The 24977-nt window shown below is 40.4% G+C and overlaps 1 protein-coding gene across 9 annotated transcripts in view; it reads left to right on the forward strand.

Moving 5' to 3' along the window:
- Window positions 1-24977, forward strand: part of VGLL4 (vestigial like family member 4) — a 211920-nt gene that overhangs the window by 140443 nt on the left and 46500 nt on the right. For all 9 annotated transcript variants that reach the window (XM_077116548.1, XM_077116551.1, XM_077116550.1 and 6 more), the window contains one exon: window positions 18039-18228. In XM_077116548.1, the coding sequence (XP_076972663.1) occupies window positions 18039-18228 (190 nt within the window). The remainder of the gene's footprint in view (window positions 1-18038; window positions 18229-24977) is intronic.

Consider the following 24977-nt stretch of genomic DNA (forward strand, 5'->3'; position numbering starts at 1 on the left):
AACTCCAATAAACCTCCAATAAGTATTTTAATATTCTCTCAAGCTAGTTGGCATACTTTTAGACTTGAGTTTCTTAGTCTTTGGTTGGAGAAGAAAGCATCTTTTTTTGTTTGAACCCGGGTCTCTGGCATAGCAGGCAAGAACTCTGCCTGCTGAGCCACCATGGCCTGCCCGAAAGCATCTTTTAATAATAGTTTATAAAAACTATAATTATTGAGGAAAATTTGTCCCTAAAAAGACTCCAGATAACACTCCACTATATGTTAGGTCAACACCAATTTAATGATGATGTCATGGTATAATTTTTTAGAATTTGGACTATGGAGTAGTTATCATTTGAGTCAGTTTTAAATTACCACTCAGGATTTTCTTCTGTATGTGTGCATCATTACTTGAAAGTGCTTATTATCTGTTCTTCACAACTTAGGTGATGAAATGTCGATTGGATGAATAATGATTAACCATGGATAATTGGAAACTCTTGGCATAACCCTGCCACTAAAACAGTAGGCATCTATATTATTTTGATATACTGAATTTTTTCTCTACCAATAAAAATATCATATTAGAATATTAAGAATATAAACTGACTAATTAAAATGTGGATTTAGAAGCTTAATTAGTCCTTCAGGTAGAGCAACCTATGGAACTTAAAATTTAAGTAGTACGGCTAACTCTGTATTTTCTCTCATATGTTGTTAAGCTGGGAGGAAGAAGTGTCATTGAAAAAAATCTGGCTTTTTTCAGTTCATATTTAAGAAGAAGAAGAGATCAGCATTGAGTTTCTTTTTTTTTTTTTTAGTATTGAGTTTTAAGAGAATCGTTAGGAAGAAGGTGAAAACAGAGACAATTGTTGGCTTGTGTTCTGAAGGTTAGGTAAATGTGAAGTGCTTTTCTAGTTCTCTGATCAGCCCTTAAGATGTCTCTCAGACTTGCCTTTTCTCCGTCTTGCTGATAGGTCCATTGCCGGAGCCGCTTCTCCCTTCTTGCACCACTGCCATGCCCTCTGGCGCAGGTCTGTCTGTCCATGAGCACCAGGCAGCGTGCTTTTGCCATGTCAGCACCTCACCTGGCTCACCATGAAGTGCCTGCCACACAGGTTCAAACTGTTCAAACCCCTTGATCTGGAACCATTTATCTATTTAGCCTTAATGCTCACTGCTGGAAGAAATGACCCTTCGTCCCAGTTAGCCGTCTTATCGATCCGTGCACACATGCCCCAGACCGTCCTTGCTCACTCACACGGGTTCTTCCCCCTGGAATGCCCATTCCCACCATTTCTCAGGGTACAAATCCGACCTCTTTTCCAAATCCTTGTGTTGCTTATCTGAGCAACAGTCGATGTCTTCATTATGTTAAATGTCCATAGCATCTCTCTCTTTCTCTCTCTTTTTTGGCATGTAATATATTCATTATTTATTAATATTTGAAATTAGTCAATATTAATAAAACTTCCTCTGTTTTTATTTCTAATATTGCTAAATGTGGATAGATACAACCTACATAAGCAAAAGCTCTTTGGTGGCTTCAGTGATTTTTTTTTTTTTTTGTTAACAGCTTCATTGAGACATAATTAGCATACCATTTAAAATTCTCTCTCATTAGGGCATTTACAATGGTCTTCCTTATGGTTATCTCCACGACTTGTTTCTACTATTAAAACTAAAGTTCCTTGAGGAAAGGCCAGATCTCAAATATCCTTATCATCTCGGTTCCTGGTTTAGCCCTGCAAACATAGCAGCAGGAATTGAATGAAGGCTTGTGAATGAAGCACCTTCCCTCATTTTTCTTGCTAGTCCCAAGTCCTGCACGTTCTTTAGATGGGTTGAAATCAACAAATAGCCAATGGCCTTTCAAATAAGGGTTCCATATGTCGATTTCTAGGAAGTTGGGATGACTTCAAGAAGAGAGCTTGTGTACCAGCTTTTCAGAGCACAGGAAAGTGGAGTAGGGCTTGTCACTGGAGCCTGCCACAAGAAAGGAGCGCTTTGGGAATCAACAGGGTGTAGTTTTGTGAATGTAAACAGTGCTGCTACAGTTAAGTGATAATTAGAAGCCACAATGCCTGGTGCTGACAATAAGATTTATAAATACTTTTGAGATGGTGAAGATCAAGGCGTACCAACTTGCCAAGGAAGAACATGCTGAAGAAGGTAAAACTTGAATTCTAGACCAATGCTTTAAGTGACGTGACATGGAAACACATTGCCAGCATGAGTGAGAAGCATGAGCAGTGAGGCTTGGGAGTAGTGAAGGAAGGAAAGAGAGGCAGATAAGGCCAGGGAGATAAAGTGGGGCGGGTGGTAGAGAGTCAGACCATCAGCCTGAGAAGTTCTAGACTTTATTTAGCAAATTCATCCGAGATTTTAACTCTCTCCATGGTAGACCAGTTGAGACTTTGTGCTCAAATTGTGAGTTGATATGAAAAGGAAGAATCGAAAGGATGGGGTTCGTTGCCTCTAGTCTTTTTCCCTGAGGCCTACAGGTCACATAGTCAACAGTATTTATTGAGCATTTTCTATAATCCAAGCCAGTTCCTGATTGTATTGGATGTTTTCTTCTAGTTTTCTCTCACTGTCTTTTATATAAAAGTATTGTGTCCCAATTCAAACTTGTAAGTTATTTGTAATCAGGGGTGCCATGTTTTATCCTGCTTAGCTTTGGTCTCTTGCATAAAAGATAAAAGGTGCTTAATAAATGATGGAGAGATTGAGTGATAATGACAAGCTACATACCCCATATTATTATTACAAAAGGGAAATGGTTACTTTTTTACAGTGGAGAAAAATGTGGCCAACTCTTCAAGTAATGAAGTTTTAGCATCATGAAGTTTTAGCTAAAACTTCAAGTAATGAAGTTTTAGCATGGGAAAAACTAGCCTCTGGTGCCTTCTGATGGGACGCATTGGGAATCCACAATATCTCCTGGGTCTTGCTCTATCTAATCATGAGGAAATGATCAGGCCACCCAAAATTACAGGACATTCTACAAGATGCATGATTGGTCTGGATTCCTTAAAAAGGTTGATGTCTGCTAAAAGGAGACTGAAGAGACATGACAGCTACGTCATGTAATGTGTGGTCCTTCGGATCCTAAATTCTGCTCCCTTTCCCCCCAGAGAACAGTACAATTAGGGAAATTTGAATGTGGATTGGATATTAGATAATGAAAGTATTAGGACAATGTTAACTTTGTAGGGTGTGAGAAGATATTGTGACTGAAGGAGAATGCCCTCGTTCGTAGACCTTGTTGATGTGTTTAGGGGTAAAATGTCATGACATCTGCAAATTGCTTCCAAAAAATGTAGCCATCATAGCCAAAAACAGTGTGTATGTATATAGTTAAAGCAAATTAACAAATTACTTATAATAGGTGAATTAAGGTAATTAGAGATCTGTTGTCTGTTCTTTCAACTTTTCTATAGGTTTAAAAATTTTCAAAATAAGGAGTTGTGAACAGATAAAATCATTTACTTGGCTAATAAGCCTTTTCATTGATGCAGCTGACCAAATCTGATTTTAAATTGTTTTTGGTTTACCCAGTCTTCATTGTAATTAGGTACTTGAATTGGGTGCAGGCCGGAGTTCTTAAGTGTGGAGACCATCGGCTTGCGTGTCCCATTTGAAGCCTTGAAAAATCCACTCTATGGAAATGTGCTGAGACTAGCACGTTTAAACCAATCACTGTGATGTAGTGAGTAGCCTCTTTGTGGGACCTCAGAATGACTTTCTGAGATAGTTGACTTAGGATATCTGTCATGTCCCAGCCCCCTGCCCACTTCAGCTTTGTTAAGGGTTTGGAGCTGATCGTAGGATTTCATATTCAGGAGAGGTGGGCTTCTAAACGTCCATCAGCCATCCGTGTGCCAGTTTGTGTAAGAATTTTGATTTGGTTCTTGGGTGCAGCATCTTATTCCTGAGAGTCTGGGCTAGAATGCACTGCAGATAGCAAGATTGCCCACTTCCCTTTTGAGAGACCCATGCACACATGACGGTATTGCTCAAAAATCTTTAGTTTTTGAGTTGAAGCCAAACAGTACTCTTGTTTTTTTCTTTTGTTAAAAAAGTTGTAGTTTTACAGAAAAATCATGCATCCAATATAAAATTCCCATAAAAAGATCCCCCCATCATTAACATCTTACATTGAAGTGGTACATTTGCTACAATCATGAAAGACCATCAGTAATTGCACTATTAACTATAGTCCATCATTTGCAGTAGGGTTTACTACTTGTGTTGTATAGTCCTTTGGTTTTTGTTTCTTTCAATTTTTATTTTAGTTTGATACATACCGCCTAAAATATCCCCCTTTTAACCACATTCAGTGTAATTAATTACATTCACAATATTGTGCTCCCACCATGAGTGTCACTTGGGTTTCTACTACGTCATTCAGCCCAGCTCACTGCTGTCAGAAGATGTGTTCTTGGGGCTGGCGGCAGCCAGGGGCCCTGAGTTGGGCTTAAATATGACTTTAAGATGATTCTGAACACGTTCTAGTGAGGGAGAAAGGCAAATGGAAGCCAGCCTCTGAGTTGAGTGTGTGGGGTTTTTTTTTTTTTTCTTGGGAGGAGGAAGTTGTCACTAGTTTATCAAGCACCAATAATTTGCCTTGACTGAGCCCTATGACTTACATGTGGGTTAGCAGTGACATTGTCACACATGTAGGAGCAGACATAGAAAGTCAGGAAATGGTCCCAGGGTCACCCAGCTGTTGGAGTAACCCACATTCCCTGCTGCTGAGCCCCTCACCTTTTCCATTAACTGGTGGAAAGTAGATATGCATGAACATTATTAGTGGAGAGGGGTTATCTTGAATAGTAATGAGAGTGACGTTTGGAGAGGTTTCTTCTGCCTCACCATCCCATCTTCAAAATGAGATTTGTATCAACTGATGGAATTCAGCAAAGAGTATGTTCTGTATTTTCATTGGTTCTCACAAAAATCCTTCTAGGCTGATGAAAAAATAGAGGCTTAGGGAGTTAAAGAGACTTTGCCCAGGTAACACAATTTTCTGATTCCAAAGCCCTTTCCTTGTTCTGGTTAGTAAGCTACCAGAATGTGATATACCAGAAACAGAATGGCTTTTAAAAAGGGGAATTATTAAGTTGCCAAGTTTATAGATCTGAGGTTGTGGAAATGTCCAAATTAAAGTACCAACAAGGGGTTACCTTCACTCAAGAAAGGCCGATGAAGTTCAGAACTTCTCTCTCAGCTGGGAGAGCTGATGCCAAAGTCTGCTAGCATCCTCTCTCTGCTTCTTGTTTCATAAGGCTTCTCTGGGGGCATTCTCCCTCTGCTCCAAAGGTCTCTGACCGCATTGGCTCTTTTGGTTCTGGTAGTTCTGAAGCTTTTTCCAAAATGGTTCCCTCTTAAAAGGCTGCAGTAAGTAACCCCACCTTGAATGGATGGAGACGCATCTGCATGGAAACCATCTAATCAAAAGTTACCACCCACAATTGGGTGGGTCATGTCTCCATGGAAACAACCAAAAAGGTCCCACCCAGCAATATTGAATGAGGATTAAAGGACATGGCTTTTCTGGGGTACACAACAGATTCAAACTGGCACACCCCCATTCTACCAGGCTTTTACTGTCCCTGTGCTAGTGTGGTCAGTGGGTCACTCCAACAGCTGGGTGACCTAATATCCATGCTGGCCCCAAGACATTACAGAAAATGGGGAGATGCCCCTGCCTCACAGTGCACAGAAACCACAATGCAAGGTTGATACAAAGAAGACAGGACTGGGCACCTGTATTCATGTTCGTGGGTAAACTCTCCTGTGAGGTAGACTGGTTAAGTTCCATTCTAGAGGTTCAGATTATTACAGGAGATGAGAGGAGAATTTCATCTTCCAGTCTCTCCCTCCACACCCCAAATTATCTCTTGTTTTTCCGGCATTGATTGAAGACTGATTCCAAGACTCAACCCTTCCAGGGCCCTTGGGGCACCATTCAGATTCTCTTCTATTCAAGAATGTTTTGAAAATGCAGATACTACCGTATTACCTTAGATATTTAACCTGTTGCGTCTCTAAGGATTTAACAGAAAGAATTTCTTTGAGTATTTTTACCTACTTACATTTTGAAGAGGTGATACCATTTCCCTCCAGCTTAATTCCTTCATTTCATGGCAGTTGGAGTCCCTGGAAGGCTTGGCTCCACAGGTGAAGAGGTTTGAACAAGCCTCTTTGCTCAGCCTTGTTGAGCAGGAGATTGAACCCTAGCAAAGTGCTTGATTTTCATACCACTTGCAGACAATTTACTTTAATAATTCTCTTCCTCCTCATTAACTGTAAAATGTTACAAAAGATTTGCAAGTAAATACAGTCAAGAATTTCTGCCAAAATTGAAGAGCATTTTCTATTAGAGCAGGTTCTATGGGATTCAAGGTTCTTGAGCTACCTTTATTTCCTTGGGGTGGGGGGCATCCGATGGGGACACACGGGACATGGGACACCCTGTGCCATCCACCTAATATCCATGCTGGCCCCGAGACCTTGCACCTCACCCAAGGTGTTTTCTCATCCTTTCGTGGATGTGCCAATACTTGGGTGACTTGGAAAGATTTCATTCTTCTTTGAGTTTGGCCTTGAATAGCTCACGTAGATTAACAGGACTTTTTCTGTATTCATTTAAAAGATTATTTCATTTATTCTCCACTGGACTCCAAACAGTGCAGTCAAAGCAGAGCTTGTGCTCCTGGACTCATCCTCCCTAATTTGCGGGGAGCCCTGTGGCAGTCAAGGTGAGTTCCACCAGAGTAGAGGGCCAAGAAGAGAGGTGGGTGTAGTCGAAGTCTGTGACTACAGTTAGGATTTACAAAAGCCAAACAGACAAACCAACAGAAAAACCCAACAACAGCAACAAAAACCGAAGCCAGAAGTCTAGATCTGCTGCCTCTTCAGCTTAGTCCCATTAGTGGTATGAACCTCAATTTTTCTTTGAGCTGAAATGATATGAACAGTAAGATGTATCATAGGATTTTGAGTGTTTTTGTTCTGTGATAACTGCACCCAGGTCACAGTATTGCACAATCCATGAAAACACAATAACTGTGAAAGTGAATTTAATCGGTAATGGGATTGCAGGGGCTTTGTTTAACCCCAGAGAGAACAAAATGACTTTAAGCAAAATGTAGAACTTTTTCGTTAGATGAATAGCAATGTGAATATAATAGGCTTTCATTTTTTAAAAGATATTTTTAATTAATACCTTTTGCTGCTCCCACAAACTTTTCTATTTATTTAAAACGTTTTGGTACATATTCAAAATGGATATTGAGAATTAGAGACTTTTGTCATATCCTAGAAATATTTTTCTTCTTTCCCTTTTATTCCCTATAGAATTGCAGATATTTAAAACCAAAAGGGGGGGGGAACGTTAGATTGTATATATGATAACAGGATGAAAAAATTAAAAAAAAGAATCCATGGGCCTACACTACCCAAGCAGTGAATCCTAGGTTAAGCCATGTACTTTAATTAATTATACAGTTACAAAAACACGCTGTCATCAGCTGTAACAGACTTCCCACACCAGTGTAAGGTAACGGTGCTGGGGGGGTGGATGGGAATCCCATACTTGATTCATGATTGTTTTCTCAATCCACAACTTCTCTAATAATTAAAAACCAAAAGCCTAGAAGAGACTGTAGACATCTCCCAGGCCCTTGCTGCTCAAAATGTGATCTGTGCACCAGCAGCATTTGCTGGTCAGAAATGCAGAATCCCAGGTCCACCCCAGGCCTGCGCAGTCACACTCTGGGTAAGGCCCCCAGACGATATTCCTGGGCACATAAGAAGCACAGGCCTCGCCCAGCCTCCTCATTTTCCATGCAGCCGAAGAATTCCTGGGAGGTTAAGGGCATTCATTTTGTTAGTTAAGAGCCCAGGTCTTCTGCTCATCAGGCCATTATTCTTTCCCTTGGACCTGCCCCTTCACCCTTGCTTTTCAAAGAGAGCCCTGTGCTCGGGGCGACACACAGCATGGATTTATAAAGTTTTCCTGGTACCGAGCCAAAAATCCCGCTCTCTGGGTGCCAGCGCCGCGGCGTCCTCTATTCGGGGGGTGGGGTTGTAATCCGGAAGTGGCATCTGTGCATTTGATTTCTTTCATCTCACCCTGGGTTCTGCTGTGTTTCGTTAGGACAGACCAGGAAAGACCAGGCTAGGATAGCCGCATGGTGGAGGTTGGCTCCAAAAATGTAATTTAGGTATCAGTCTTGCCCTCACCTCCTTCAGCCCTCTTCCCTTCCCTCCTCCCTTCCTCTTCCTCCTTCTCTCTTTCCCGTTTCCTCTCCCTGCCCTTCCACTCTCTGTTTTCCCTCCTTCTTTCCTTCAATTGTCTTCCTTTTTTCTTTAACTGGTAAAGCAACAGCTAGAAAGAATATGAAAATTGGGGAATGAATCCCAGGGTTCTCCTTCTAGCTCTTGGGTTAATCAGTTTTGTGACTGAGCACTTCGGTGTTACTCTCCTCCACTCTCTCCTTCCCCTCCCTTCCCCTCTGATTCTTAAAACGCTAGTTTCCTTAGCTGTCTAAGATGGGACTTGCTGCTCTTACCTTTCAGGGTTATAGTCAGGCGCCCCCAGAAAAATAGGTAGTGTGTTTTAAAATGCTGTAAAATAAAATGTAAGAGATACGGGAAAGCATTGACAAAGGGTGATGTTCACAGGACAATTCTGATGAACAAAAATTCCTGTGGAAGTGGCCTGTGTTTTAACTGCACGGGTTTTACTGTGCTGTTGGTATGCTTGCCATAATTACATTATTAGCAGTCAGCAGGTGGGTTGTGTTTCTTTGCTGTTGTTTTCCCTCCACAATCTCACTGTTGCCCTAAAGAAAAAAGACCAGAGCTGCCCAGAGCAGCCTCGGTTAGGAATCTGCATGCCACACAGCTTCCCAGATGTCTCATCAGGCCCTGCCAGTTTAGAGGCTGTATGAGAGCCACGATGTGAAAGAGACTTTGTGTGGCAAGCCGAAGGGTGGTGGAAAAGAAGAGCCGGGGCCCCCAGTGGTGGAACTTCACATCCATGCCCTCCTTGTCCCGCGGCAGACAGGATGTCAGCGTCTTTTATTTTGGGGGGGCTGGCCTGCGCTTCGTCACGTTCGTTGCCCAACAGCCCTCCTTTAAGAAAGGGAAGAGTGAACCAGTGCAGGAATAGCTGCAAGTTGAACTATTTCAAAGAGATTGGCTTCCCTGTGTCTTATCCCCAGCTGCTGGTACGTGAGACAAAGAAGTATTATTTGAAAGAAATGAATAAGCCGCTGGCTGCCGGGGCTTCTGTCCTGCACAGACACCACTCTGTACAGTAATGGGCTTGTGAGATTCGAGGAGGATTGTGAAATGCTAGAGTACAGTTGTTTTATCTTGCCAGGAGGGTGATGTCAGTCCGATTGCTTGCAGGCTGTGGTCGGACAGAAGGAGCCCAATCAATGTAGCACACACAGGGGCCTGGCGTGGTAGACCGAGCTGTGGTTTTATTCCTTTGATTTAGGTTCAGATACCATACATGGGGGACGCGGGGTGGGGAGTACCAGCGCGTAATGTCTCCGACACAGCAAATATTTGAATTGTGGACTCAGATTCAGTTTTGGGCAGGGCACAGGGACTTTTGTTAAGTTATCTATCCTGAAAAGTTACAACGAGATGCTTTGTGGTACAACAGTCCTCTCCCTTTCCCCATAAACAGAAAGATGTCATCGTCTCTCCTGATGCTATTTGATGGCTCTCCCTAGAATGACATGAAATACCTTGATTTTGATGAGTTTCTCTCAAGTCATGCCATCATCTTAAAAGCACTCACAAATCCGTTTGGACAGTCCGCCCCCAGAGTTGATGCAGCGGCTGGGACAGGACGTAAGAAATGGGGGTGCTAAGCCTGGCCCATGATGGGCTGTCATTGTAACCTGGGGAGACTCAGCTAGTCTCTCTGAAAACTCGATCAGTTGCCTCATCTCTATTTTGAAGGTCTTGGCCAAGGCTATTCAGTCCTATAAAACTCTAATCTGCATTTTGTGGACCAGATTACATTTATCTTAGGTTTCAGTTGACTGCCTACAGCTCTCCTATAGCATTTGAATAAATGAATGAAGCTGGAACACAGAGAATTAGTGTCCTTGTTTTTTTTTAGGCAATAGGAAATTTCTCTTTTTAGATAGAATAATCTATTTTTTTCCTAGCTTTATTTTGAAATAGTTTCAAATTTACAGGACAGTTGCTAAAAATAATATAATATCCATACAGAGAACTCCAACATATCCTTCCACCCACCCAGGTACCCAGACTCACTAGCTTTTTAAAAATTTTTTTAAAATTTGATTGACATTTATTATATAGTCACACACCATGAATTCATGCAAAGGGTACAGTCAGTGGTTCACAGTGTCATCATATAGCTGTGCATTTATCCATAATTGACTTTTTTCTTCTTTTTTTTGTGAAAAATAACCTATTTATAAAAAAGCAATAAATTTCAAAGTACAGCACAACAGTTAGTTGTAGAACAGATTGCAGAGTTTAGCATGGTTTCCATTTCCACAAGTTTAGGTTTTTACTTCTAGCTGCTCCAAGACACAGGAGACTAAAAGAAATATCAAAATAATGATCCAGCAGCCATACTCATGTGTTAAACCCAACCTTTTCTGTGTAACTCCACCATCACCTTTGATCTGTTTCCCACTCTTTAGGGGTATTTCTCCACACTCACTAACTTTTGAATTTGGTCACATTTGCCATATCATTCTATTCCTCTTTCGACCCGTCTGTTTATCTGTCTATCTTTTCTAAACATTTAACATTAGGTTATATACCTCATGCGTCTTGAACACTTAATATTTCCATGTGTATTTCCTAAGAACAAGGATATTCACTTATGTAGCTGCCTTGATTAAGTACATTTATCAAGTTCAAGAGATTTAACATTGATATAAATAAAGCTTACAGTTTGTGTTCCAATTCTTTCATATGCCCCATTGATGTCCTTTTGAGCCTTTTCTCCTCCATTATTAGATACTATCTAGGTTCACCTATTGCATTTATTGTCATTGTCTTTTTAGTTCTGTTTTCAAAAGTTGTAGAAACATACATGCAACATGAACTTTCCCATCTCAGCCACTCCCGAGAGCACTGTTCGTTGGGCGTACTCACACTCATAGCGTGGCAGTGCCTTCCCCACCGTCCATTACCAGGACTCTCCCATCACTCCAGGCAGAAACCCTACACCCAAAATACATTAGAACCCTACACCCACCACCCTGTTCCTCCTGTCCCCTTCCCCTGGTAACCTGTATTTTACTTTCTGACTCTGAATTTGCATCTTCTAGTTATTTCCTATTAGTGAAATCATACAGTGTCTGTCCCTTTATGTCTGACTTATTTCACTCAACCCAGTGTTGAGCCATGAGTCAGAACTTCATTTCTCTCTGTGGCTGAATAATATTCCATTAAATGAGTATGGACCATATTTTGTTTATCCATTCATCTGCTGGTTTGGGCTGCTTGCCCCTTTTTGCCATTATGAATGACGCTGCTGTGAACATTGGTGCCCAAGTACCTGTTTGAGTCCCTGCTTTCAATTCTTTGGGGTACATATCTACAAGTGGGGTTCCCAGGTCATACGGTAATTCTGTGTTTAGATCGCTGAGGAAGTGTCAAACTGATTTTCACAGCTGGTGTACCATTTTACATCCCCACCAACGATCTATGAAGGTTCATATTTCTCTGCATCCTCATCAACACTTGTTATTTTCTATTTTCAAAAGATAATAGCCATTCTCATGGGTGTGAGGTCAAATCTCATTGTGGTTTTGATTTTCATTTCTCTAATAGCTAGTGACGTGGGACATCTTTGTATGTACTTATTGGCCATTTGTTTGTCTTTTTCAGAGAAAAATCTGTTCAGGTCCTTTGCCTATTTTTTTTTTTTTTGGTCAAAATGTTTTTATTTGAAACAATAGTTGCAGCAAGTAAGAGCTTGCTTTCTCCACTCCAAATTAAACAGCACAATAGGGGTGAACATATATTAGGATAGTCCCATTATGTGAACATCCTCCTACACATTGGGGCCAGGGTGTCTTTATTCATAATAATCAGTTGTTCTTCTACAGTATATTGACCCCAGATTGCTAGTTATCATACCAAAAGAAGTGGTTGTAATTTCATGTGCTGGACAGTACGTTCTATAAACGCCAGAAGGTGGGAGAAGCACAAACACAGCCCATTCTTTAATAAAGCCATATAGTTCAAAGTAGAATTTTACATCGCCCCCTTTTCCTACAATACAAAGTCAGCACTGGGTTCCGGCCCCCAGATCTTTTCTTTGGCCTGGGCACCAGGAACCGAACGGAACCCAGGTCTCCGGCAATGCAGGCTAGAATTCTGCCAGTGAGACACCATCGCACCATCCCCAGATTTGATTCTTATCCTGACCATTTACAAACTGTTCTCCTACATGACTTGTATCATTGGGGCTTTGGTTAGTAGTTCATTCACCTCGAAGAGAGTACATCTGTTCTTTCCTCTTCTTCTTGCCTTATATTCTCGTGTTTCTTGGGACAGCTGCTATCTGAGTGTCCTAGAATCACCATGCTGTTTGGCTTCTTCCAAAAACTTGTCCAAACCAAAAGGATCATCTTCAAACTGAACTGGTCCTTCTGCTTTGCCCATTTTTTATTTGGGTTGTCTTTACGTTGTTGAGTTGTAGGAGTTCTTTATATTTTCCGACTATTAAACCCTTATCATATACACGGTTTCCAGATTTTTTTTTCTCATTTTGTTGGTTGTATTTTTACTTTATCATGTCCTTTGATGAGCGCAAGGTTTTAATTTTGATGATGTCCAATTTATCTGTTTTTCCCTTTGCTGTTCGTGCTTTTGGTAATAATCCTAAGACTCCATTGCCTCTTACACGGTCCTGAAGATATTTCCCTATGTTTTCTTCTAAGAAACATAAGAAACTCTTCTAAGATGTTTATGCTTTTAGCTCTTGTGTTTAGGCTACTGATCTATTTTGAGTTAATTCTTGTATATGGTGTGAGGGATGGGTCCATATTAATTATTTTGTGGATATTCAGTCTTCCCAGTACAGTTTATTGAAAAGACTCTTTTCTCCCCACTGAATGGACTTAGCGCCCTTGCTGACAGTCAGTTAGCATAGATGTGTGGGCTTATTTCTCTACTTTCAATTCTATGCCTCTGTTTTGTATGTCTGTCTGTATGCCATTACCACAGTGTTTAATTACTATGGCTTTGTGTTAAGTTTTAAAATTGGCAAGCCTGAACCCTCCAACTTTATTCTTCTTATTCAGCTTGGTTTTGAGTGTTTGGGTCCCCTTACCCTTCCACATGAATTTGATAATTAGCTTCTGCACTTTTGTGAAGAAGGCTGTTGGAATTTTGATTGGGATTGTGTTAAATCTCTTAATCATTTTGGGTAGTTTTGGCATCTTAATGATATTTAGTCTTCCAGTCCATGCACACAGAATATCTTTCATTTATTTACGTCTTCTTTAATTTCTTCCAGCCATGTTTTGTAGTTTTCTATGTACAAATCCTCTACATCCATGGTTAAATGTATTCCCATGTATTTGATACTTTTAGTTGCTATTGTAAATGGAATTGTTTTCTTGATATCCTTTTACAGTTGTTCTTTGTGCCCTGCTACTTTGCTGAGTTCATTTATTAGCTCTGACAGCTTTCTTGTAGATTCTTTGGGACTTTCTCTTTATGGAATCATGTTATCTATGAACAGAGTTTTTTGGATGCCTTTTATTTTTCTTGCCTCATTGCTCTGGTTCACACTTTCATTACAATTGGATAGCAGTACCGGAAGTGGGTGTCCTTATCTACGCGTACTTGACTTTTAATGAAATCTTCAGATATGATGTACATTATTAGTTATAATTAGGTGACGAACCCATTCTTATTCTTGCCAAATAAAGTACGTCCTGTAAAACTTTAATGAAATATTTCTAGATCAATGATAAAACAAATACTTTACTTTATAGGGTATGTATTATGTAGAACAGAGACTTTTAGAGCCCATGTTAGGCCATCAAGATGATATGATTGAACTACTTGATTTTACAAATGAAGAAACTGAGGCTTGAGATAAGTGTTCTTTTGAAGGTCCAATGACTTTGATTCCCTCTCATCCAGTGTAGGACTCCATCCTTTATAAAAGAGAACCATTATTTCATATACTACTAAGAAAGAAAAAAATCCTGCCAATTAAACTATGACATGCCGATTTATTGTGACACCTTCAGTCTTAAAGATATGAAAATGTAGGAAATAGAGAGTCTTAAAATCTTTGTAATATGGTGATGACAGAAGCCCAAAACGAGGATACATTCTCTGGACTTTCCTCTCCTGCTATGCTCCTCTCCCTTTGCCATTCTGACTTTGAAAGCAGCATTTGCCAAAATCACTAGACAGTATGTCAGAAAGCTAAGTTATTTTCTTTTTGCTTTCTTTCTCTCTATTAAACTATTTTTTCATTGAAATTAATATACGCTGATTGTTAGAAAATTTTGAGCCAAAATCTTTGCTCATCTCCCATTGGGGGAAATACTTAAGGGGTATTTTTGCATACTTGGTAACATATATTTGACAAAGAACTTCCCATTTTCACCACTTCTAAGTGTACACTTCAGTGACATGCATTAAATTCACAGTTAGGCTACCATTACCATCATCCGTGACTTAAAACCTTTTCATCACCTGAAACAGAAACTCTGCCCTCATTACCCAATAGCTCCCCGTGTCCCTTCCCACTGGCCCCTTGTAACCTCTAATCTACTTTCTGTCACTGAATTTGCATATACTAGTTATTTCATATACGCGGAATTAGACAGTATCTGTCTCATTGTGTTTGGCATATCTCTCTCAGTTTCATCCCCGTTGTAGCATATTGGCATTTCATTCTGTAGGAATATTTTTAGTCATGCCACCATGACTAAAAACAGCAGCTAAATAATTTTATGTTAGACATTTTCCTTCAATATTTCACATGTAGACAAAATTATTTTCATTAGAAAGGCCAAATATATTTTAAAAACTGAACTTCTTTAGTTATCATTGTGAATTTTAAAAAGTAAAATTGACAGCTGTAGCTAAGCCAACTCGAAAAACGTAAAATGTTGGATTACTCTCACAGCTCAAACCTCCCTTCTGTTTCTTTTTTAAAAAGAAAGATAATATTTTCTCCCTCTTCAATTCCCAAAACCATTGTGAAACTTAGAATTCACATTAGTACAAAAGGAAAAGCCTTTTGAACATGCCCAAAGATAAGTCATTTTTGGTGTGTATTTTTTTCTTCCCTCCTTGTCTGTATACATTTCCTGGTCGGTTTTTCTGATAGTACACAACACAGCCTTCAGCACGTGAGGGGCACTCAAACACTGATTAAATAAAAGCTGAGTTGTAGCTTTAGTAGGTCTCTGAATCCAAGTGCCTGTGTAACCTCAAGCAGTTCTGTTTTGGTTTTTTTAACTTAATAAATAATGCTTTAAAAATTCTCTGACTTGAACGTTGTAGGGAGATAGAACTACAATAACAAAAGGTTTGTTTTTATTTCAGGGAAAATTAATGAATGGCTGTTGTCCTGATTTATTTAGCAGTTATGAATTAATCTGAATACTGAGTGTTAAAAACCTGAGAGAGAAAGGGATCTACTAGGACCGAGTTCCTTTCTTTTACTTTATTTAGGTGGACTGGGGGCGGGGAACAGCTTTATTGAGAAATGCTTTGCATACCATACATTTCACCTGATTTAAAGGGTACAACTCAGTGATTTTTAATGTTGTACAGCCTTCACCACAGTCCATCTGAGACCATTTTCATCCCTCCCCAAGAAACCCAGAGCCTGTTAGCAGTCATTCCCCACCGCTCCTCTCCTCCCTTCCTAGCAGCCACTAATCCACTTTCTATCTCTATGGATTTGCCTATTCTGGACATTTCAGGTAGAGTCATACGATACGTGGTCTTTCGTGACTAACTTATTTAGCATAACTTTCTTAACCGTCATCCATGTCATCATGGATCAATACTTTATTCATTAAAAAAATTTATTGTAACTATAACACAAAATTTCCCATTTGAACCATTTTCAAGTGCACAGTTTAGTAGCATTCATTAGTGTACCGTCACCATCATCCACCCATGACCAAAACTTTTTCATCCCCCCAAACAGAAACTTTACCCATGAAGCAGTAACTTCCCAGGAAGTATTTTTGCTTTTATTTCTCATCTAACAACTTAGGGTGGTATAATGGGTGCCTGCTCCTTCTGGGGGACCGATTTGAATGTGGGGTGGTGGTTTTCCGTGGTCACTCCTGCTGGCACTTGTCCTACATGTAGCCTAAACCCCTATACCAGACTCTCCGTCTCCTTCGAAGGATATCGAGAGACACAGGGGTCGAGGGCAGATTCAGTCCATGCCGTTTTGATCAGGTTTGATTTATGATCGCTGAGTTATTGGGCATATCATCAGGACCCCTCACAAAGTTAGCTGGCTTGGGCTCATTTTACTTCGGGAGAAAAAAAAAAACACCCTCTTGCCTCTCTGTGAGCATGAGAATTAAAAAAAGAGGGGGATATGTTTTAGGATATCAAGGTATAAATATTAGCACTGCTTTTTTCGGTTGGTTTTTAAACCAAAAATTACTAATAAGGAAGTAGAGGTCAACTAAAATCACACTGAATTTCTGAGGTGCGGGCCTGCATGGGTCCTGTTTTTTCAGTATCTCATTTAAAATGGAAAGTTCCCATTTGCTTCAGTGCCAGAAACCTTACAAGAAATCCTGAGTTGAGGTGTATTGTGGGTCAGCGTGTATTTACTCGTTTACGTCTTGCTGACTAAATTGGCAATTTAAAAATTTTTCCTGGTAAACACTCAGAAGGTTTTTTCCTCCCTCTCTCTTCCCTAACAAAATCAGAGTTGTCATGTGTGTATGAAGTACATGACTGTTAAAACTGTCCACACATCTGTGATGACATGAAAGTAAGCGGTGGCAAACAAAGATTTCCTTTCTTGGATACCACAGGCCTCCGATGAAGTTGACTTTATCCTAATATGACTCTCAAGTTGTGACCCAGTGCAGGCCTTAGAGACTAATAAATGTAGAACAAAAGGGGTATTATTTGTGCACGGCTTAGTCGCCCCCATATGACTTATAAAGTTTGAAGTTTTCTCTCGTAAAGTAATTATGACTCCTGTTTATAAACTTAATAAGGTCTACAACCTTCATTTTTATAAAACGTTTATGCTTATTTTAATTCATAATGAGGAAAAACAGCTATCATCTAACGAAGTCTTTTAAGAACAGAGATGGAAAACCCCAAGATGTCAGATGAGATCAAAATGTGAGCCCGACTTTGAACGTGCCACTTTGAGAAATATTTTTGCAAACCACATGTAGGCATTATGATGCCTGTGACAGACCCTATGCAGAAACCTTGTGCTGATAATCATGTTTTTAAATGTGCCATTTTTAGCACACAGTTAGAAGAAAATGTTTATTTACCATAAACCAATGCATTTTTATTTCTTTCAAGATCTTTTTTGCAAATATGTTTACTATGGACCCCCATACATTGTCCTCACTCTTAAAAAACAAAGCAAAACTATAATAGAAATGCAACAAGCAAGAAAAATTAGTTTGGAACTGTGATTTCATGCACTAAATGATAGGTTATTCTCTCGCAGGTAGGGAGTCAGTACCCACAAATCTTAAGACCTTTCATGTTATAAATGAACTTTTGCAGTTGTTTATAGTAAAGTTACTTTATGGCAACGCTTATTTTTAAACTCTACCCTAAAGAGTTTATTGTGCTAAAAAAGCACGTTTATGTAAAATGTCTCATGCTTGGCAGCTAACAGTGTGCTCAGAGAGTAGTCTGAGAATGGCAGGCAGCCCATTCGCTGCCAAAACTTTCCACTGGGACTAATTTTGCAAGGGGCCGGGCAGGCGGGCCCGGGGGACCAAGGTGGGGGCCTTTCTCCTGCTGGGTAATGCATCCTCTCTCTCTGCGTAGGTGAAGCTGCTCTCAGGGGCGAGCCCAGAATGCAGACCCTACCCGTGGCCTCTGCCCTGACGAGTCACCGCACGGGGCCTCCTCCCATCAGTCCCAGCAAGAGGAAGTTCAGCGTGGAGCCAGGGGACGACGGCCTGGACTGCGAAAACGACCCTGTCTCCAAGATGAGTCGCGTCTTCAGCCCCCATCTGTGAGTCCCTGCTCTCTGTTGGGTGGGGGGTGCTCATTTTGGCCGGTGGGCACCCCGATGCTGGGGCCATGTTTCCCCCGCGAGTCCTTCTTCCCTTGGTTGGTCTGAGCCCAGCCTGTAGTCGAAGGATAAAGAGGGCTTGTCTGCCACCAGGAAGTATTAAGCTGGTTTGAATAACTCATGGAGAGACGAACTCTATTTCTTTCCAGCTTACTTGTGGGACCTTTCAGGTGTTTTATCCATGGAAGCTAACTTTCCATTAGAGCTCCTGGGGGGTGTTATTTGAAAACTTGTGCTTTTCCTTCCTTGTGTGCAGTGGTTATTGCTAGTGGAATCAGTGGTTGGTGAATGTCCCCAGGTGCCAGAGGGAAATAGAAGGACAGATTAGCACCTGAGCAGACTTCTGTAGAATTTTTTATTTAGGGGTCTTGGATTATGCACATTAAGAAACATTAATTCTCATTTTGTTTGCTCATAATGTCAACTTGAGACCCTCCCAAAGAGAGGGAGATGACTTTAAAAGAAAAAAAGACTTTGAAATGATTTCAAATTTACAGATCAGTTGTGAAGAAAATGCAGAAACAGTACCTACAACTCCAACATACCCCACATACCCAGATTTACCAACTTTTAGCCTTTTGCCATATTTGTTATTTCTCTCCCTCTCTCCCTTTCTTCCTTCACTCTTTTTCTCTTCCCTCCTTCCTTCTCTCTTCTCTTTTCTTTCTTTCCTTCCTTCCTTCTTTTTCTGTTTCTTTCCTTCCTCCCTCCCTCCCTTGCTATCCATCTAACCATCCATCCATCTTTCTATCTTCTAGACACTTGAGAGTAGGTTGCATGTACCATCCTCCCCTAACACTTAGCAATTCCTTGTACGTTTCCTAAGAACAAGGCTATTCACTTACCTTACCACCTCAAGTATAGCATATCAAGTTCTAGAAATTTAGCATGATATCAAGTATTTAGTCTATATTCCAATTTTTTCATATGTCCCAATAATGTCCTTTTGGGCTTTGAGAAAGATGGCGCTTTGGTTTTGTTTTTTTTTTTTCACTGGGCAGGCACTGGAAATCGAACCTGGGTTCCCTGCATGGCAGGCAAGAATTCTGCCTGCTGAGCCACCATGGCCTGCCCAGATAGTTCTTTGTATTTTAAGATAATGCTCATTACATCTGATATTTGCTTATGGGCGTGGATAGAGAACCAGTCTGGCTCCAGGAGACCTGGGTACTAGTTCTTGATCTGCCTCAACCCTCTTTACAGACTGGACAAACAAACACTGCTTCACCTCTCTGGGCCTCTGTTTCCTTTAGTGAGACGAAGAGGCTGGAACTTAAGTTCTCCGAATCTGCAGACTGTTACTGCTTTCATATTTGCAAACTAGATTTTTTCTGGCAGACTATATTCTGGCTTCTTTGTGCTCTCTTCCCAGCATACACACACTTTTAGCAAAGGGAATGAAGTGCCTTTTCCCCAGGTTTTCAGGACTTGGAAGTACCAGGCCAGCCAGCTGTCCAGCAGAGTCTGCACCAAGCACTTGTGCAGTCAGTTGTTATATCAGGTTTGGTCCCTTGTCAGCATGCTGATGTATCTCTGCATACCATGTCCAGGTAAAAAGCTCCTGCTGCTTCCCCTCCCCTCCCCAAGCTCTTTTCCCAAGGAAGAGAATTGTTGTTTTGAATTATTCAAGATGCTCATCTTTCCCAGTTCTTGTTTCTGAGAATGCTGCTATTTCTGGCAGGAATGTAAAGCTGCAGGGTCTCCTGCCTCCCATTGGAGGAAGCGCTCTTCCACGGTTAGAGGTAGTCCTGTGTCCCGCCAGCCCTCTGCTGCCTCAGCTTCAGCAGGCCTCAGCATTCCACGCATTCCAATCTGCTTGGACTGTTGTGTGCAGTCATAAGACACTGACAGAGGTATTTATCCTCAAATAAATCACTGCAGTGTTAGTCAGAGGCTGAGCCTGCAGTCTGGGGCCCTGGAATTTGCTACAATCAGGAATCCAGCACCAAGGCAATGCAAAACAATGAACTCTCACAAAACTGGGAGAGGCTCAGAATTTAAATCCTAGTTGCTTAACTATTTGGAGTTCGTTCTTTTGTTACTATGAATTTTCTTGTTCTCTCTTCTGCCTTTCCCCAAACCCAAATAAGAGACATTTGGTCCTTTTTTTAAAAAAAAAATAATAATAAAGGAAGGTAGGCAGGCAGGAGGAGGCATGGAGACAGTATGCTTTGGAATCAAGCATGCCTTGGTTTACATCCTAATTCTGCCACTTAACATCTGTAAGGCCTTAGACAAGACACTTAATTTATCTGGGCCTAAGTTCCTTATTTGTAAAATGGCAGTAATAATAGTAATACATAGAACGATTGTGAGGATTAGAGTTTAAATATGCAAAAATATAGCACTCAGTTGGTGGCAGCTATTTTTTTTTTAACTCTTTTTATTGTATAGTATAACATATATACAAAGTAAAGAAATAAAAAGGCAATAGTTTTCAAAGCACTCTTCAAAAAGTGGTTACAGGATAAATCCCAGAGTTTGTCATGGGCTACCATACAATCCTCTTATATTTTTCCTTCTAGCTACTCCAGAATATGGGAAGCTAGAGGGCTTAAATACTTTTTTATCATCACAATTGACTTTTCTTTCCTTCTTTTTTTGTGAACAATAATATATATACAAAAATATATATTTTTTGAAAATTCTATAAATTTCCAAGCACAGCACCACAATTAGTTTTAGAACATATTTCAGACTTTGACATGGGTTACAATTTCACAATTTTAGGTTTTTACTTCTAGCTGCTCTAAAATACTGGAGACTAAAAGAGATATCAATTTAATGATTCAGCATTCATATTCATTTGAGTCCTACCCTCTATGTATAATTCCACCATCACCTTTGATCTTTCCATACCTCTCATTGGGGTTGCTTGGGCTATAGCAATTCTAAATTTTTGATATTGGAAGGGTCTCTCACTAATATGGGGTAGGGAGATGGAACTATCTGATGTTCTCCAGAGGCTGGGCTAGGTTTCAGGACTTATCTGGACCAGGGACCCACCTAGAGGTTGTAGGTTTCTGGCAAGTTGCTCTAGTGCCTGAAACCCTTGTGGAATCTCATATATTCCCTAGGTGTTCTTTAGGATTGGCAGGAATGGTCCTTGTTGGGGGTTGGCAGGTTATGATAGGTAGCAAGGTCTACCTAAAGTTTGCATAAGAGCAACCTCCAGGGTAGCCTCTCGACTATATTTGAACTCTCTCTGCCACTGATACTTTATTAATTATACTTCTTTTCCCGCATTTGATCAGGATGGAATTGTTGATTCCATGGTGCCAGGTCTGGATTCATCCCTGGGAGTCCTCTCCCATGTCACTAGGGATACTTTCACCCCTGGATGTCATGTCCCATGTAGCGGGGAGGGCAATGATTTCACTTGTAGAGTTGGGCTTAGAGAGACTGAGGCCATATCTGAGCAACAACAGAGGTCCTCCAGAAGTAACTCTTAGGCATGCCTATAGATAGTCTAAGCTTCTCTGCTACCTACATAAACTTCACAAAAGTAAGCCTCATGATCGAGGGCATGGCCTATTGATTTGGGTGTCCCTTAAGTTTGACACAGTTTCAGGGGATTCCCTGATGGTAAGGTTTATTAGTTCCATAGTCTTTCTCCCCTCCCTCAGGGGACTTTGCCAATACTTTTGATTATCTGGTTAAAGCACTCTAGGATGTTTCTAGGCATTATAATAATCTGTACAGGATTAAAGGACCTCTTTCTCATTTTGTGCACTCTGTGTTTCAGTTGTTCAAATGAGCTCTTCAGATAGGTTGAATTAGATTATGCATTACAGAAAATTTCAGTTCCAGACCAAATAAACCTTTCTTCCATTGGTCTCAAAGAGTATGTGTGGTTCTAAAGTATAGACACTGGGTGGCAGCTATTTTTAAAAATTATTATCAACTTCCATTCTTCAGATACTGGTAGCAGAGAATAAGAATATTACTCTGGTGAGTTTAATATTGGAGAGCATGGGCTTTATACTGATGGCCAAAATGCCTGGTTTCAGACCCCAGCTGCTTTATCTTTCGGTGGGATTGGTAATAGTATCTGCCTTGTAGGATGATTATAAGCGCTTAGAACAGCGCCTGGTCAATAGTAAGCATTCAGATTTTGTCACTAATGATATTATTGTTAGAATGTTGAAGCAGTTAGAAAATGATTTTGTAATTCCTTAGGGAGGTACAAATATGGACTTGAGGTATAAGACTATGATAGCACTATAAACAGTGTTAAGTGTTACATAATAGAAACAGAATTGCTTAAATTTCGTGTGCGTAACCCACAATTGACAGCATTATGGAAAGTCGTAGGAAAATGGAAATGGCCACATCCCCAGGCACTGGCTCCCTGTCTCACACCGTATGGGCTGCTTTTTAAACTGGAAGGGAGTGTTTGCCTAGTTCCTTTGGTGCATCCATGGTTTACCATGCAGTAATTGTTAATTCAGTATCATCACCAAATGTTTCCACGTGTACTTTCTAAGAGCTTAATGACAGATTTCACAGGCAAATTGAAAAGATGCTGCATCTTTCACTTTTTTATGTTGTGTAGGGTACTTAGTTAAGTCCTGTTGGATTTGTTGAAATGCTTCCTATTTGAGCCATTGCATTTCCCTCCTTTTTTTCTTTTAACATTTTTTTATTGTGATATATAGCATACATACGAAAAAGCATTAAATTTTAAAGTACGTTTTAATAATTTATTTATAGAATAAATTTCAAAGTATGGCATGGGTTACAGCTCCACAATTTCAGGTATTTCCTTTTAGCTATTCTGAGACACTGGGGATTAAAAAGAAATATCAATATGATGATGCAGTAGTCAAAATCATCTGTTAATTCATATGTTCTTTGCTATAATTCTTCCTTCTTCTTTGACCATTCTGACTTCTTCATGTCGAAAAGAGGTGTCAGCAGTATGGGGTGAAGAGATGCAACTGGTTGACACTCTTGAGAGACTGGTACCTCTGGGTTTCAGGACTTATCTGGCTTAGGAAGCATCTGAAGGTTTTAGGTTTCTGAGAAATAATCTTAGTGAGTGAAACTTTTAGAGTCTCAGAGCCATGGGTATTCCTCAGGGATTACAGGAATACTGTTAGTTGGGGTTTGGCATACCATGGCAATTAGCAATACCTAGCTGAAGCTTGCATAAGAGTAGCCTCCAGAATAGCCTCTTAACGCTATTTGAACTCTCTTAGCCACTGATACCTTTGTTACATTTCTTTTTCCCCTTTTGGTCAGGGTGGCACTGTTGATCCCATGGTGCCAGGGCCAGGCTCATCTCTTGGAGTCATGTCCCACATTGCCTGGGAGACTTTCATCCCTGGATGTCGTGTCTCATGTGGCAGGGGGTGGGTGTGGGGTAATGATTTTACTCAGACTTGACTTAGAGAGAGAGGCCACATCTGAGCAATAAAAGGCATTCTCTGGAATTAACTCTTAGGTGTAATTATAGTTAGGCTTAGCTTCTCTGTTACAGAAATAAATTTCCTAAGAGCCAGCCTCAAGATCAAGGACTTGGCCTATTAACTTTGTTCCCTCCTTTTTATTTAATGTGTCTAAAAAGTTTTCTGTGATAAATTGCAGAATCATTTTTGTGGAAAAGTGTGGCCTGATATATTTGTCTCTTTAAGTAGATTACAAAATGATTTTTGCTTTTTATCTTCTTAAAACATGCTAAGAATGTGTAATGAGTATGTGTTTTGTTTATTTTATCACTTAAGAAATTACAGTTATGCTGGGGAAGGAGTCTTGTTGAAAAACAGTTTTGTCAGCTAGCTAAGAGGGTCTCAAAGATTCACACGTTGGCTGCATTTCAGTATCACATATCATATTGAGATATTTTCCAGTTGAGAGATGGCGAGATTGAGTGGCTCTGAGCCAGAGTAGGAGGCTACAGAGATGGTCATTGAATTTCATTTGATTTGATTCTAGAGAAAAAGTTATATATATATATATAAAAAAAAAAGGAGGGGTTCTCTTAGTGAGCTTTCTCCCGAAATTGAACAATGAGAATTCCTGGGCTGTTAGTTCAGTCTCTAATAACTTGGGTCATTTGAATTCTATTAATTTTCTCATTAACGTGGTTTCAAGAATGTATTATACAGAGTATATTCTTTGGTTTACATGTTACCTACGAAAAGCGTGTTAAGGACACAAACGTGTCTTTGAGAGTTTAAAGTGCTCTGTCAGCCATTTGGAAAGACAGAGTGTGGGTTAGTGGGTGGGCCAGGGGCACAGTGGGATTTGTCTTGGGGACATGTTAATAAGTAATATTTTTTAAGACCCTGATTTTCAAAGCCCTGAATTGGTAAGGAAGCTCCCTCCCTTTCTCTCTCTCTTTCTGTCTGTTTGCCTGTCTGTCTTTCTCTGTGTAGTTACTGTCCATGTGGACTAAAAGATCCCTCCTGTATTCAGTGTGTCAGTTTGGAGGAGCCCCTTTGAAATAAACTCTCAGATAAGAGCTGCTGTGTCCTCATGACATGCTTCCATTAAATAGTTTTGAGCACTCTCTTATTTTCTGGCAAATAAGATGTTCTAGACTTATCTTGTAACGCACCTGCCCTGCTGTGGACTCAGCCACATCTCCAAGGACGCCTGATTGCTTTTAGTGGGGAAGGATAGTTAGAAGCCAAGATCTGGGAGCTTGGAGTGCTTGCTGCTGTTGAGTATTGTTGCTTCCAGAC

This window comes from Tamandua tetradactyla, chromosome 9 (assembly GCF_023851605.1).
Source record: "Tamandua tetradactyla isolate mTamTet1 chromosome 9, mTamTet1.pri, whole genome shotgun sequence".
In the NCBI taxonomy this organism is placed as follows: Eukaryota; Metazoa; Chordata; class Mammalia; order Pilosa; family Myrmecophagidae; genus Tamandua; species Tamandua tetradactyla.